The sequence below is a fragment of the Saccopteryx leptura genome, chromosome 3, assembly GCF_036850995.1.
Source record: "Saccopteryx leptura isolate mSacLep1 chromosome 3, mSacLep1_pri_phased_curated, whole genome shotgun sequence".
Lineage (NCBI taxonomy): Eukaryota > Metazoa > Chordata > Mammalia > Chiroptera > Emballonuridae > Saccopteryx > Saccopteryx leptura.
The window spans coordinates 83,432,252-83,448,272 of record NC_089505.1 but is presented as its reverse complement, the minus strand read 5'-3'; the positions used below and the strand labels follow the sequence as shown (position 1 = coordinate 83,448,272).

Genomic DNA, 16,021 nt, shown 5'->3' with positions numbered 1-16,021 from the left:
CGGTTAGAGTCAAGTACAAGAACACAGCCACAATGTGGCACACAACTGAGGCTTAAACCTGGCTACACATAAGGGCCTGGAACCCCTCACCTACCTGGATAGAACACAGCCTCCATGTTGTGTACTCTTCCCAAGCACCTGAGGTGCTCTCCATATTACAGGGGCCCATCAGAGATGCTCTTCCCAAACCTCTGGACACCAAAATGCCTGCTGGGAACAAGTGGCTCTAGCCCTAGTCAGCCCAACAGATTGTGCAGGGATAGATGCAAAGACTAGGCTGCAGGAACACTGCCCCTACCAACCGAGGCCTGAAGAACTTGTGAAGTTTATTAAATCCATAGAAGTAAAAACCGTGTTGTGAGGGGCTGGGGATGGGGCTACCGAGGAGTGAGAGCCAGGCCACCAGAGGGGAAGGGCAGGGTGGTGACAGGACAGATCCAGGCTGAGCTGGCTCGGGTGGCAGGGGGGCGTCCAGCTTCAAGGGCCATCACTGGGGCCACTGGAGAGCTCCTGGGCACTCAGGCTGGCACCAGGTAGGCTCAGTGGTGGGGGCTCCACCAACACAGCAGAGAACTTTGTGTCGCCAAAGGCCTCATTCATGCGAGTCTCGAAGAACCGCTGCAGGCCGATGATGGACTGCACGTCCGCCTTGTCCTAGACAAGCAGATAATAGAGGGTGGGTCCCCACTCTCCCCTATCCCCTCACTGCCCCTGGCCCAGCCCACCCTTTCCAAAGGCTCACCTCTGTCAGCTTGTTGAATTGCTTGAACATACGGCCCACATCCTGGGCAAACTCTTGGGGGGAGCTATAGGGAGGTGATAACTTCTCCTGGAGGCGGGCACGGATCAGGGTCAGATCCAAGGTGCCACCAGGCTGATCCTACAAGTGGAGACCACAGGCTAAAGGTGAGGCCGAGCAGCCACAGCGCAGCCCCTGCCTCCAGGTACCCGGACTCACCATAGAAAAGCTAGAATCAGTGGCCAGCTGGTGCAGGGGCCGGCAGGGCTCGTGGCAGAACAGGGCCAGCAGGACACGTTCGCACTTCTGTGGACAGAGGTGCACCTCAGCATTGGGGTGGGGGTACTGGCCGCCTGCAGCTGCTGGCCAGCCAAGGGAATGGTCCCACCCTCACCTGCTGGTTGGCTGGTGAGAGCTTGGCCACCACACCACTGTCACCACCGTCGAGGGTCAAGCTGCCATCCTCCTCCTTCAGGTCAGGAAGCACATGGCAAAGTGAGCAGCTCCACTCCTCCCTACAGGAATTGAGAGTAAGGAACTGGCCAGGCTCGGCCCCACCTCCCCACACATCCAGCAGCCTCGCACCCCGGCACATCCTGCAGGGCTGGCAGGTGGCAATCCAGGTGAAAGCAGAACTCGCACTGGTTGCACATGACCAGGTCGCCTGGTTTCTGGCAGACGCGGCAGATGGTAGCACTGTCGTCCAAGGCACCTGGGCCACCAGCTGGGCCTGAGGCACCCTCTGGAGCCACCACCTCCAGGCCGGAGCTGGTGCTACCAGAGGGTGAAACCAGACGGGGACCCTCAGCACCGGGACCCTCCAAGGCCATCAGCACAGGCTTGGTCTCAGGGCCCTCGGTAGTAGCAGGTGGGGCTCCAATGGCAGCCTCTGTCTCCTCCTCCTGAAAGTAGTGGGGGTTCAGTGGGATACAGGCCTACGCAGTCGTCGTTTATTTCCAAGCCAGTCACTTAGGAGCATACTCACCTTAACAATAGCCATGCCGGGCAGGGGCTGGGCACCAGGGGCCCCGGGTGCAGTCCCAGGCTGTCCAGCAGCAGCTGCTGCAGCCCCGCGCTCAATGACAATCAGGTTGTAGTCCTCGGTGGTGTTGCCTGGGAAGACCTTGAAGACTGGAGGCTGGCTGTCAGCCGTGAGGTCGAGATCCAGGCGCTCAAGGCTCACCCGTGGCACCTTGCGCATGAGGCCACTGACTTCACCCTCACCTGAGCGGGACCTATGAGTGCAGATTGGCATAAATACCCCTGTCCCTATGCCCACCCAGCTCCAAAAGATAGCCACACTCACCGCTTCATGCCTGACACGTGGGGCTCTGCACTCATGTAAGGGTCATCTGCTGGGAAAACAAAGGAGACAGTGGATGGGTAGAGCTAATACACTGAAGCCCTCCCAGCTACCGTCAGACTAGAACCACTCACCTGACACAAAGCCATAGCCTTCCTGTACATCCATGGGCTGTGGACAAAGCAGGACAAACATCCGTGGGCAAGCATTCAGAAGACCACACCCCTTCCCCCATTCCCACCCTGGGCCCTCCTTCCCTTGCTCACCTGGCTGCTGCCAGAGCCCTGCTTGCTCAAGGGCCCTGGAGCCCGTGGAGGGGCCATGGGCGCAGGGCCCGTTGAGTTGGTGCCAGGACGCTCTGCCACAATCTTGCCTGGAGGACGGACACAGACATAAGGCACAGTGCCTAATGGGATTACAAGGCACAGCGACGAGAAGACAAGTACCTACCAAAAGCCTCAGCACTCTTGGTCCAGGCATTCAGGTCCCACTGGAACTTCATCTCACCATGTGGCTCCACAGGGTCCACGATCATCTTGAGGGCACGGTGTAGCTGAAAGTAGATCTGGGGTGGGGCAATGAGCATGAGCTCCTTGGAAGTGAAAAAGAAAAGCACCAGGGTGCTGGGGGCAGCTCCCTACAACCCACCACCCAGGCACCTCCCACACACACCAACTTCTTGGAGAGCAGAAGCGCCGTGTTGTTGTCACTCTCCAGGGCCCATGAGGCGAAGCGCAGAATGTGCTCCTGGTGCTTCTGGATCTTGGTCATGGTCCAGTGCTGCCGCTCCAGGCGCTCCTGCTGCCCCTCAGTTACCTTCTGCAGGTACCAGGCAGCGGTGTCAGGAGGAAAGAGGGCCTGAGGACCCCTTCCCACAAGGACAGAATAAGCAGCAGAGGACCCCAGCCCCCAGGACCCTCCCCCACAGGTATACTTGGGCATCGTTGACCAGCACTCGGCCTCGTTTGTTCAATTCCTTCATGATCTGCAAAATGGCCATCTTAACATCCACCTGCACACGCTTCTGTACATCAGACACTTGACGGATCCTAGGGGCAGGGTGGTCCGGGTAAGGTCCAGTCACACAGGTGCTCACCTAATGATAACCCACGGCCCTGGAATCCACTTACGAGCTGCGAACCTCCTTGGTGTTCTTCTGCAATGTCGCGTGCTTGTCCCCAAGGCGCTTAACCAGCGAGGCCAGGAGCTTGCGCTGGTTCCTCACTGCATCCTCCAGGAATTGGTATCTGAGGGCAGACAGAGGTGGGCCTGGGCGCTGAGCATGGGAATGGGCGGGGCCCCCGCCCCCACCTCAGGACTCACTGGTGGTCCTTGTGGGCATTAAGCTGGCAATCCCGGCAGGTGAGGGTGTCACAGCTCTCACAGAAGAGCACAAGGGGCTCGTGCTTGTGTACGTTGCAGTACACTGTGCGCTCTCCATCTCGGGACTTGGCCGGCCCTATGGAATGGGTACAGTAAGGATGGAGCTCATCCTCAGCACCTCAACTCAAGGGCTCTCACTCCCTACTTACACTGCAACCCTGAGCTATCTATCATGACACCCAGAGAGCCCTGCAGCAGTGGCCACGGAAGAGCACAAGCCGTGGAGGCCAGATCCTTGTTTTCAAACTCCCTTCCCCAAGCCTAACCAAGAGATCCCCCACTACACCAAGTATGTCCTCCCCCTTCCAGCTTCTCACTGTGACAAAATGTGACCATGAATGACTGGCAGTAAATCCACCCCTGCTGTTCCCTCTACTACATCCTTTTCCAGGCAAACACTGGAGAGCTCCTCTGCCTCCAAACCACACACCGAGCCTTTTTTCTCCACTCACAACAGGTTCTGTCCAGCAAGGGAGGGAATTCTGGCTACTGTGGCATCCAATCACGAAGAATATTTGCTTTCTAGCACACAGAAAAATCTTATCATGGAAAATAGACAACATTTAAGCAGTTTTTTCAGGAACCATTCCTGGTGACCTCCTCCCTTTTCTAGTAAGAAATCGTGGACCTCTTACAACCCAGTCCTACAGGAAGCCTTGTAGAGCCTTCTCACACTGAGACAGATGAGATTTCAGACCAAAAAGGTGTCAGGCTCCCTTCCTGTGGAGAGAGGCTCCTAGTGATCAATTATAACACCCAGACAACAACATGCCATGTAGACAACCTCCTATTGTGCCCGAGCCTGTCACTATTAGAAAGTTACTTGGGGCCTTGTCCAGTTGGCTCAGCAGTAGTGTCAGCTCGGCATCTGGAAATCCTGGGTTTGACTCCCGGTCAGGGCACACAGAAGCGACCATCTGCTTCTCCATCCCTCCCCTCCCCTCTTCTCTCTCTCTCCCCCTTCCATAGACATGGCCTCCCACTTAAGTTAATAAAAAGTAACTGAGGCATGGCCAGGCGGTGCCACAGTGGATAGAGCGTCGGACTGGGATGCGGAGGACCCAGTTTCGAGACCCCAAAGTTGCCAGCTTGAGCATGGGCTCATCTGGTTTGAGCAAAAGCTCACCAGCTTGGACTCAAGATCGCTGGCTAGAGCAAGGGGTTGCTCAATCTGCTGAAGGCCCGTGGTAAAGGCACATGTGAGAAAGCAATCAATGAACAACTAAGGTCTTGCAAAAGAAAAAACTGATGATTGATGCTTCTCATCTCTCTCCGTTCCAGTCCGTCTGTCCCTGTCTACCCCTCTCTCTGACTCTCTCTCGGTCCCTGAAGAAGAAAAAAAAAAAGGTGAATAAATGAAATGTATGGATGTTACTTTGGGACTCTGCTCCTCTTTCCTCCCAAATCCCAAAAACATCCTGGCTACACCAACCCAACCTAAGATATATGATGTTATGACAGGTCCTGGCTGGTCTGGTTCAGTAGATAGTGTCCGCCCGGTGTGCAGATGTCCCAGGTTCAATCCCTTGTCAGGGCACACATAAAAGGCAACCATCTGCTTCTCTTCTCCTCCACACTCTCTCCCCCTTTTCTTTCTACTCCTCCCACTCCTCCTTCTTCCTTCTCCTCTTGCAGCCAGTGGCTCAACTGGTTCGAGCGTTGGTCCCAGACACTGAAGATAGCTCAATTGGTCCAATAATTGGCCCCAGATGTGGGTTACCTGGTAGATCCCGGTCAAGGCACAAGTGGGAATCTAGCTCCCTCCTCTCACTTAAAAAATAAGAACAGCCGGACCAGGCAGTGGTGCAGTGGATGGATAGAGCAACGGACTAAGATGCAGAAGACCCGGGTTCGAGACCTAAGGTTGCCAACTTATGCGCAGGCTCATCTGGTTAGAGCAAAAACTCACCACCTTGGACCCAAGGTCGCTGGCTCGAGCAAGGGGTTACTCAGTCTGCTGTAGCCCCACAGTCAAGGCACATATGAGAAAGCATTCAATGAACAACTAAAGTGTCGCAATGCACAAGGAAAAACTAACGATTGATGCTTCTTATCTCTCCGTTCCTGTCTGTCTGTCCCTGTCTACCCCTCTCAGACTCTATCTGTCTCTGTAAAAAAAAAATAATAATCTTAAAAAAAAATAAAAAATAAGAACAGCCTGACCAGGCGGTGGCGCAGTGGATAGAGCATTGGACTGGGATGCAGAGGACCCAGGTTTGAGACCCCGAGGTCGCCAGATTGAGTGCGGGCTCATCTGGTTTGAGCAAAAAGCCCACCAGCTTGAACCCAAGGTTGCTGGCTCCAGCAAGGGGTTACTCAGTCTGCTGAAGGCCCGCGGTCAAGGCACATATGAGAAAGCAATCAATGAACAACTAAGGTGTTGCAAAGTGCAATGAAAAACTAATGATTGATGCTTCTATTCTTGTCTGTCTGTCCCTGGCTATCCCTCTCTCTCTGAAAAAAAAAAAAAGAACAGATCTTGCCTTTGTTCCTTCAATATTGCCTCCTCCCGCACCTTGACTTTTACCTAAAACCCATAATCCTCTCTAGACCCCTGCCCTACACCAAAGTAAACTCTGAAAACTACCCAACCCATCTTCACACTACTGACAGCACGGTCACAGAAAAGTCTAGAAAACCAGTTGAACTTCAAATCACCTACAACCAAACATAAAACACTTCCAGAACTCCCCGCTCTCGCAGCTTATCAAGACACTGTGTTGTGGCCCATAAGACTTCCTCCCAAAATCTTAAGCCAGGTGCCAGGAAACCCCAAGTTGAGGAGGTTCCTTGCATCCTTTCCCAGAAACTTTGTCTTTTTCACTGTCTGCAACTGCCAGTTCTTTCAGCTTCCCGGGGGCATCCCTCATGAGCTTCCTAAAACCCTCTGCACACCCACTGACACGAAGGCCACCTATGTTCTCCCACCACCCTCTGCCTATAACCTTCCCCCGTCTACCTGAACCAACAAAGACTGCATAAAAATATTCAACCTCCCTAGTTCTGCCACCTGGCCATTCAGGTGATGCCCCTAGAGAAGCTCTAGGGACCTATCCATCATCTACAACCGTGTCTGTAACAGCTGATGGCACATGGACAAGAGCAGACTGGGCCACCCCTCCCACCTTGCGTACCTGTGGAGCGCACGGTGTGGTCCTTGGTGTACTTCACCCGCTGATGTGCCTCTACACAAGTCTCACACAGCGGCTCAGAACACTCCACACAGTAGCTGGTGGCTGGGGCATTATCCTCACAGCTGGTGCAGCACTGCTGGGCAAAGGCAGAGTCAACAAAAGAAAACCACGAGAAAACTCCTCATTTATATCCCCAAAAACGTATAGTATGGCAGCACCTTTAAAGGCTGTCCAGCGCCTCCCAACGCAGGGATAAGTCGAGCCTGGAGCTGGTAAATCCATGTCCCTGTGGGGAGGGATCCTCCCTGCTCCCCTAAAGCCAAGGCCTCCTGGCGGTTGGTAGGGCAGGACATACCTGATTTGCATCCTGGGAATCAGTGGAAGCCTTGCTGCCACTGTCGCGCATGAAATAATTCTCCACAATGTCTTTGGAGAAGCACTGTTGCTTGCACACAGGACAGTCCACGACTGCGAGTAGCCACAAATAAAAACCATTACATGACGGCATCCAGTACATAACCCCCTCCCCCCACTGTACCACAACCACCACGGTCCCATGCTGGGCCAGCCCCTCCCCTCCCCTCCCGCTGCAGGCGACAAAACATTTTGTCCAACTGGACACAGACGCCCCGTATCTCAGCACCTGGCCTAGACCTCACTGCCCGCAGCCGAGGAGGCCCAGCAATCCTCGGTTCTCATCCCGAAGACCACACCAATGTCACACTAAGAACGAGCCCGTGATGAGAAAAACGCGCCGAGTCGGGGTCGGAGACGGCGGGTGGGGGAGGGGCCCGACGGGACTCACCGGCTCCGTCGCCCGCCGCCCCGGCGTCCCCCGAGCTGTTGGCGGCGGAGGGCGCCGGGGTCCCGAGGCAAGCGCTGCAGGCCGAGTGCAGGCAGGGGAGCAGGCGTGGCTCCCGCTCCGGCCGCAGGCGCTCCCGGCACACGCCGCAGTGCTCCAGCAGCTCCAGCGCCTCGCCGCCGCCGCCTCCCGCGGGCGACGACGCCGCTGCTGCCGAGGCAGAGGCCGTCGACGAGGCGGAGGCCCCAGCCGAAGCCGCCGCCGCGGGGGGGGGCGCGCTTTTCGCCGCCCGCCGAGCCCTCACCTGGGCCGGGGCTGCTGGAGGCGGCGGTCGCCGCCGCCGCCGAGGCCGCCGCCGCCGAGGCCGCCATTCACACGCCGCCGGGGGCGCCCAGGAGGGGAGGAGGGGCTCGGGGCCCGCCGCGCAGGCGCACACGCGCTCGCAGCCAACGGCTGGGTCGCCGCCGCCGCCGCCGCTGCCGCGGCCGCGAGCCCGAGCGCCGCCTGGGCCTTCGCCCGCTGCGCGCGCGCGGCGCTGCCAAGGCCCGGCCGGCCACTGCCTGCTTGCGTTTCGCCGCCTCGGCTGGAGCTTTCTCCTCACTGGCCGCCGAGACCCACCACGCGCACCACAAGAAGAACCGTTCGCCCGCGCGCCCACTCGCAGAAAGAGCTAAGGCCAGGGGGCGGGACAGAAATAACTGGCGCCGACGCTGCCGCGCACGCGCCGTAGGAGCCTAGCGCCCGGGGGTGGTGCTGTGGCAGGTCTCGGCTGACGAGAACACCAGTGCGCACGCGTCTGAGCAGGACCCTCCCACTTGGCCTCCAGCACCTTGGCGCGGCCCGGGAGGCAGGGGCGGGCCGTATGGGACGTCCCCGCCGAAACCCAGCGTGTGGGCAGGGCGCGCGCACCATCGCTATAGCGTAGTCCCCCCTCCTCTCTGCCCCTGTGTCGGGCCTCTGGACTGCGCACGCGTGTTGGCCGTCGGGGCCTCCACTTGAGTCCCCGCCCTTCAAGCAACCGCGCTAGGTCTGCAGTCGCGGCGTCACGGGCGTTCGCCAGAAGAGGCAGGGCCGAGTCCTTGCGGAGACGCGGGCCCGGGAGAGGAGCGGAGGATCTGCAACTGAGAAGGCACTCCCATCCAAAATCTAGAGGATGACTTTGCGTTTTCACCTTCCTGTTGTTTAACCTGGAAAACACTAAAAACCTTGCTTAGGCCCCAAAAGGTCCCAAGACGCTGCAAAGCAGCAGGTCTGCGATGCTTTCCCGGTGGGCGATCTGAACCTGCACGCTGGCCGAAGGCTAAGGAGGGGAGAGGTTGGGGGAGAATCCTGCCCTAGGGGGTCGGCCCGGGAGCGGACGCAGAGGCGAAGGGCCTCCGCGTCTGGACCCGAACCCTGCTCTCGTGCTCGCACTTGCACACTCCGAGGACACAGGCGCAGCCCCATCACTGGCTCCCTGGGCGCTCACAGGTGACTTCGGAGGAGGCGTGTCGGGGGCTCCAGGCCCAGGTGTGGCCTTTGTTCCCGGCGGGGCTGGGGGCCGCGGGGCTTTGTCTCTGCACGAGCCTTTGTTTCAGGCCCGGCGCCGCCCCGCCCCTTCTACGGGGAGCAGCGGGGCCCCGCCCCCCGACGGATCCGCCCCTCGCGTTCCTTTGCCCAGAGCCCCAGGCTGGACCCTTGCTTCCTTTCGAATAGTTAGGAAGGAAAGTTGGTTCTGAGCATCTCGCTTTGTCATGTGTTGCGTCTTTTAGTAATATATGCAGGACTCTCCATGACCTTGACGCGCACTAGGCTTCAAAATCACTAGGGTGAGGGGCAGACTGGGGTGGGTTGTAAGGGATCAGAGAGTCAAAATAAGTAGATGATGGTAGTGTCAGAGGGGGACTCCCCTTGGAGGTACTCCCAAACAGTCTGAAGGACAGTTCAATCAGAAAGAAGTGCAAAGGCCCTGAGGCTGACCAGGCAGTTAGGGAGCAGTGCGGTAAGAAGTGGTAAGAAAGTACTTAGAGATAGGTGGCTGGATAGCTCCCTGGTTTCCCGTTACAGGTTCTTCACTAGACTAGTAACTGGTCCTGTGGTTTCAGAGGCCTGTCATGGCCCATGCTTTCCTCTGTACACAGCCCCCATACCTTCCTCTTGGACCCAGGACTTTTCCTTCCCAGTACATAGCAGCTATTACAAGCAGGCCTTGGAGAAGCCCCTTATCACCTGGTGCTGGGCCACTGTCAGCCCCCTTGTTTAAATGGGGAAACCAAGTCTTCTGGAAATGCCAAGATGGCATTAGTGGAGGGGGAATCAACTTTAAATCAGGCTCAAGCAGGCTCAAGAAAGAATAAGGGGGCATCCCAGAACTGATTGAGCTAGAGTGGTCATAGTGGGCAGAAGCATCAATCAGCGGCCCTCCCTCAGGAGTCATCCTATCCAAAGGTCTCCAGATGTACAGCAGGACTCTAGGACATCTTGGCTCTGCCCCTCCCCCATAGACTACACAGAACAACCAGTGTCACCTCATGCTCTCATCTTCTGTGCTTCTGTCCACCCTTTGCAGCATCTCACCATTCACAATCCTGGCCCTTGGAAACTATATTCTGGTTTTGCAGGCAGGACATGAGAGGTGAGACAATGTACAGGAGTCACACAGATGGCACCAAGGGCAGCCTGGGCTTGGCCACCACCCCTTCTGGGCACCTGCTGCAGGCACCACCCTCAGGTTGTCTACCTTCCCCACACTCCCCACCTGCATGTGGCTTTCCCTCCAGCTGTTGGGTGTCATTCCCAAAGCCACTTCCTAAGGAAGTCTTGTGGCTGTATCACTCCAATCTCTTACTCCATCTACACATTCAGGAACTAGACTGGTAGTTGCACATCATGACTGTACTGATTGCCACTGAATTGTACACTTTAAAATTATTAAAATGGGCCCTGGCCGGTTGGCTCAGCGGTAGAGCGTCGGCCTGGCGTGCGGGGGACCCAGGTTCGATTCCCGGCCAGGGCACACAGGAGAAGCGCCCATTTGCTTCTCCACCCCACCCCCCTCCTTCCTCTCTGTCTCTCTCTTCCCCTCCCGCAGCAAAGGCTCCATTGGAGCAAAGATGGCCCGGGCGCTGGGGATGGCTCCTTGGCCTCTGCCCCAGGCGCTAGAGTGGCTCTGGTCACAGCAGAGTGACGCCCCGGAGGGGCAGAGCATCGCCCCCTGGTGGGCAGAGCGTCGCCCCTGGTGGGCGAGCCGGGTGGATCCCGGTCGGGCGCATGCGGGAGTCTGTCCAGCTTCAGAAAAATACAAAAAAAAATAAAAAATAAAATAAAATTATTAAAATGAATTTTCAGGCATGAGTCCAGAATTCTAAATCTAAGTGTTGGCTGTGGGGGACCAAAAGGCAACAGGGTCTTTGCAGTGTAGATTTTTGGGGGACAGAGTTTGTGGGGAACTGGCAGTAAGCTGACAGTCTGCCCAACCCCCCACCTCATTTGTTTGTGAAGTTGCTAAAGACTTTTTTTTTTTTTCACACCTTCATGTTAAGCAGTGGTGCTGGGTTGTTTATACTCATCCTTTCCCCCTTGTCACTCTGGAAAGACTGGAGGCTATCCTTTGTTTTATGAAGTTAAGATGTTCCGTATGGTGGGGGTTTTCTGCATTTGGGATGCCTTGGAAATGTGACTTTGCTTTAATAATCTCTTTGAGTTGCTAATGGCCTCTCTTTGCCCTATAAATAAAGCAGGTTGGGGAATGGAGCTTTGCTTTTTGCCAGCTATCTCTTGCCTTGCAAAGAGACCCGCCAGAGCCCATCCTTTTTCTCTAAGCCTGTTTTCTTAATTCCGGTGCTGTGCCCACTCAAGACCTAGAATTACTAGCCGTGCTGGCTCGCAGCAGTTGGCGGGTCTGTACTCCCCCTCTGGAGCTCCAGGGGTCCCTGGGCTGTGACTATGTCACCACAGTCTTCAAGACCGACAGTCTTGGCCCTGGTTGGGTAGGTCCGTTTGTTCGAGCATTGTCCCAATATCCCAAAGTTATGGGTTCGACCCCCCATCAGAGCACATACAGGACAGATTAATGTTTCTCTCTTCCTCTCTCAAGTCAATAAATCTTTAAAATTAAAAAAACACAAAGAAAAACAAAAGGAAGCCTAACTAGGCAGTGGCGCAGTGGATAGAGCATCGACCTGGGATGCTGAGAGGACCCAGGTTCAAAACCCCGAGGTTGCTTCAGCGCAGGCTCATCCTACTTGAGCACGGGTTCACTACTTTGAGCACGGGATTATAAACATCACCTCATGGTAGCTGGCTTGAGCCCAAAAGTCACTGGCTTCAAGCCCAATGTTGCTGGCTTGAGCAAGGGGTCATTGTCTTGGCTGGAGCCACCCAAGTCAAGGCAGGTATGAGAAGCAATTAATGAACGATTAAAGTGCCGCAAATACAAGTTGATATTTCTCATCTCTCTCCCTGTCTGTCTCAGTGTCTTACTAAAAAAGAAAAAAGGCCTGACCAGGTGGTGGCGCAGTGGATAGAGCGTCGGACTGGGATGCAGAGGACTCAGGTTCAAGACCCCGAGGTTGTCAGTTTGAGCACGGGCTCATCTGGCTTGAGCAAAAGCTCACCCGCTTAGACCCAAGGTCGCTGGCTTGAGCAAGGGGTTACTCGGTCTGCTGAAGGCCCATGGTCAAGGCACATATGAGAAAGCAATCAATGAACAACTAAGGTGTTCCAATGCGTAACGAAAAACTAATGATTGATGCTTCTCATCTCTCCATTCCTGTCTGTCTATCCCTGTCTATCCTTCTCTCTGACTGTCTCTCTGTCTCTGTAAAAAAAAAAAAAAAAAAAAAAAGAATCAACCAATAACAGACAACATGAATAAGTGTAACAACAAATTGATACCTCACTCTCTCACCCCTCTTCTCTCACTAAAAACCAATGAATAAAAATAAAATAATAAATAAAAGGTACTGGCCATATGGCTCAATGTTAGAGCATCAGCCTGGTGTGTAGATGTCCTGGGTTTGATTTCTGGTCAGGGCACACAGGAAAAACACCCATCTACTTCTCCCCCCCTCACTTCTCTCTCTCTCTCTCTCTCTCTCTCTCCCTCTTCTTCCTTTCTGCAGCCATGGCTCCTCAGTTGGAGGGAGTTGGCCCTGGGTATTGAGGATAACTCCATGGCCTCTGCCTCAGGCTCTAAGAAGAGCTTGGTTGCTAAGCAACAGAGCAATACTCCAGATGGGCAGAGCATCACCCCCTATCCGGCTTTCCAGGTGGATCCCGGTCATAACACACATGGGAGTCTGTCTCTGCCTCCCCTCCTCTCACTGAATAATAAAAAATAAAATAGTAAAATAAAGACAAACATCTTTAAATAGCCTTTTGCTCTATGTGCTGTTGCTGTGGATGGAATTGTATTTGCCATAAATACATCTGTTCCCGTTCTGCAGATGTCATAGTATTTGGAGATGGGCCTTTGGGATGTAATTGGGGTTATGGGGGGGTGTCATGAGAGTGGGGCCTTCATGATGGGATTAGTGTCCTCCTAAAAATAAAAACACCAGAAAGCTTGCTGTGGTCACACTTGGAGATGGTTTGAGCACACAACAATGTGACAGCCTCCTATAAGCCCAAAGAGGCCTCAGAATGAAATCTACTTTGCTAGAACCTTGATCTTGGACTTCTCAGCCTCAAGAACTGTAAGGAGAGCCCTGGCCAGATAGCTTGGTTGGTTCGAGCACCATCCTGATGCGCAGAGGTTGCAGGTTCGATCCAGGGTCAGGTACATACAAGAGCAGATTGATGCTTCTGTCTCTATCTTCCTCGCCCTCTAAAATCAATCAATAAAAATAAATTTTAAAAAAACTGTAAGAAGTGCCTGGCTGTGGTGGCACAGTGGATAAAGATCAACCTGGAATGCTGAGGTTGCTGGTTCAAAACCCTGGGCTTGCCCGGTCAAGGCACATATGAGAAGCAACTACTATGAGTTGATGCTTCCTGCACCTCCTCTCTCTCCTCTGCTCTCCCTCTCTTTCCTCTCTCTAAAAATCAATAAATTAAAAAAAAATTAAGAAAAAAAGAACTGTAAGAAGTATTTTGTTTGGTTCCTTAAGTCACCCCAAATATGATATTTTCTTTCTTTCTATTTTTTTTTTGTCTCTGGTATTTTCTTATGGCAGCCCAATCAGACTAAGACGGTTGTCAAATTTGCCCCTACCTCACTCTTGTAAGGATTCATGAGTTATCCTAAATAAATTAGGATAATTTCGATAATTTCCCCATTTTAAGATCTTTAATCATTGCCTGACCTGTGGTGGCGCAGTGGATAAAGCGTTGACCTGGAACACTGAGGTCACCGGTTCAAAACTCTGGGCTTGCCTGGTCAAGGCATATATGGGAGTTGATGCTTCCTGCTCCTCCCTCCTTTCTCTCTCTCTCTCTCTCTCTCTAATTCTAACTCTCTCTCCTCTCTAAAATGAATAAATAAATAAAAATTTTTAAAAAAAGATCTTTAATCACAATTGCTAAGACCCTTTTTCTTTATAGGATAATACTTCCACATACCAGGAGATTACAATGCATATATCCTTGGGGGCCATTTGTCAGTATACTGCAATCCACTTTTCACAGATAGAAAAACCAATCCCCAAAGTGGAGAAGCCGATGTCCAGAACCCCACAGTTTATGTGAGTCCAGCCCAGTGCTGGGCTCAGTGGGTGCCTTACGCCCTTCCACCTGTGGCTTTCCAAGGAAGCTGTGGCCCCCAGGGAGGACAGGGAGAGGAAGGACAGGAGACATCCAAAGCCCAGAGTTTCATTCCTTGCCCTGCAGAGAGAAACCAGAGGAAATGACTGATTCCAGGACCATAAAGGGAAAGTGCCAGGCTCACCTAGAACAAACACCCTGTTATGCCACAAAGTGAGAAGTGCCGAAAGAAGACAGGAACATGCTGAAAGGACACAGAAGCCAAACCTGATGACATGCCTCAAGCATCAGAAAAAAATGACAGTCACTGACTGACACCCAATGAAGCCACCCTAACCATGAGCCCTTCAAGGCTCTCAGAAAATAGAAAGCCAGAAAAATAAGCCCATCTGTCACCATATGATGCCGCTGCCTTCAAGCCAGCCCACGCCCCACCCATACCCCCACCCCCGCTCTAAGAATTTGGCATAGATCCTGCCAACACGAGGAGAACTATTTCAGAGAAACACATAGTCCCAGCTCTGGTTTAGGTAATTACAAGATAGAATTTGGAAAACATTATTTCCTGAACTATAACGAGATACCTGAGGAGGCCAGAATGATCTATGTACACGCTATGAAGTGAACAGAGGCTCTGGTATCAATGGGTTTTTATGGGTGGGACACGTGTGTGCAGTGGACTGTCAGGCTGTGACTGCTGCCCAGTTAGGGTCAGCAACATTGAGATCCTGCGTGGAAGGCCATGGGACCCACCCAACCTCCCCGTGAGGGATTCAAGCTTTAAAGCCAAGTCTTTGGATCTAACTTTCCATTAATGGGCACAAGAAGAAATGTTGGATGGAGGGAGAGAAGCAAGCAGTGTGCCCATCCAGAAAGGTCGTGTCCCTTAGCAAGGGTCCACTATCTTCCATGAGACACCAGATGACTGGCTGCTGGGCTGAAGCAGAAACGTAGGCAAACTGCACAAATGTCCTAAAAATGGACCGTCTTAATGGCTGCACAAGATGAATGTTAATTTTTTTTTAATTTTTAAACGAGAGAGAGAAAAAAACATTAATTTGTTGTTCCACTTATTTATGCATTCATTGGTTGATTCTTGTATGTGCCCTGACTGGGGACCAAACCTGCAACCTTGGCATATTGGGGTGACACTCTAACCAGCTGAGCTACTCAACCAGAGCTGAATGTTAATTTATTTTGTTTTGTTTTGTCTTCACTGATTTTAGAGAGGACAGGGTAAAGAGAAAGTGAGACAAAAACATTGAGCTGTTCCTGTACATGCCCTGACCAGGAACTGGCAGCTCTGCTCTTTGGGACAAAGCTCTAACCAACTGATCCAGAGCTGAATGTTATTTTCTTTCCTTTTTTTTTTTTTTTTAGCATGCGAGAAAGAGACAGACAGACAGAGACCAGGTACAGACACACAAGAAAGGAGAAAGCTGAGAAACATCTGTTATTCATTGAGAGCTGAGAAACATCTGTTATTCATTGAGGCACCTTAGTTGTTTAATTGCTTTCTCATATATGCCTTAACTGGGGGGCTACAGCTGAGCTAGTGACCCCTTGCTAGGGCCAGGCACATTGGCTCAAGCCAGTGACCATGCGGTCATGTCTACAATCCCACACTCAAGCCAGTGACCCTGCGCTCAAGTTGGTGAGTCTGAACTCAAGCCAGCAATATTGGGGTTTTGAACCTGAGGCCCCAGTGTCCCAGGCCTTTATCCACTTTGCCAGGACTGAATGTTAATTTCTGGGGGGTTTTCTTTTTTTGTAACAGAGACGGAGAGAGGCAGAGAGACGGACAGATAGGGACAGACAGACAGGAAGGGAGAAAGATGAGAAGCATCAACTCTTTGTTGAGGCACCCTAGCTGTTCATTGACTGCTCTCCCATATGTGCCCTAACCAGGGGGCCTCAGCAGACCGAGCAACCCCCTGCTCAAGCCAGTGACCTTGGCCCTGCTCAAACCAGATGAGCCC

The 16,021-nt window shown here is 53.4% G+C and overlaps 1 protein-coding gene across 1 annotated transcript; it reads right to left on the bottom strand.

Moving 5' to 3' along the window:
- Nucleotides 1–306: 306 nt before the first annotated feature.
- On the bottom strand, nt 307–8,381 carry TRIM28 (tripartite motif containing 28). Its single transcript, XM_066374586.1, is given in 18 exon segments — nt 307–654; nt 743–880; nt 959–1,045; nt 1,134–1,254; nt 1,325–1,641; nt 1,725–1,974; nt 2,046–2,094; nt 2,177–2,213; nt 2,309–2,415; nt 2,493–2,607; nt 2,715–2,861; nt 2,977–3,091; nt 3,173–3,289; nt 3,366–3,501; nt 6,560–6,692; nt 6,915–7,027; nt 7,365–7,633; nt 7,635–8,381. Coding segments are annotated over 18 exon segments (2,526 nt in total). The 5' UTR covers nt 7,733–8,381; the 3' UTR covers nt 307–477.
- Nucleotides 8,382–16,021: the final 7,640 nt, after the last annotated feature.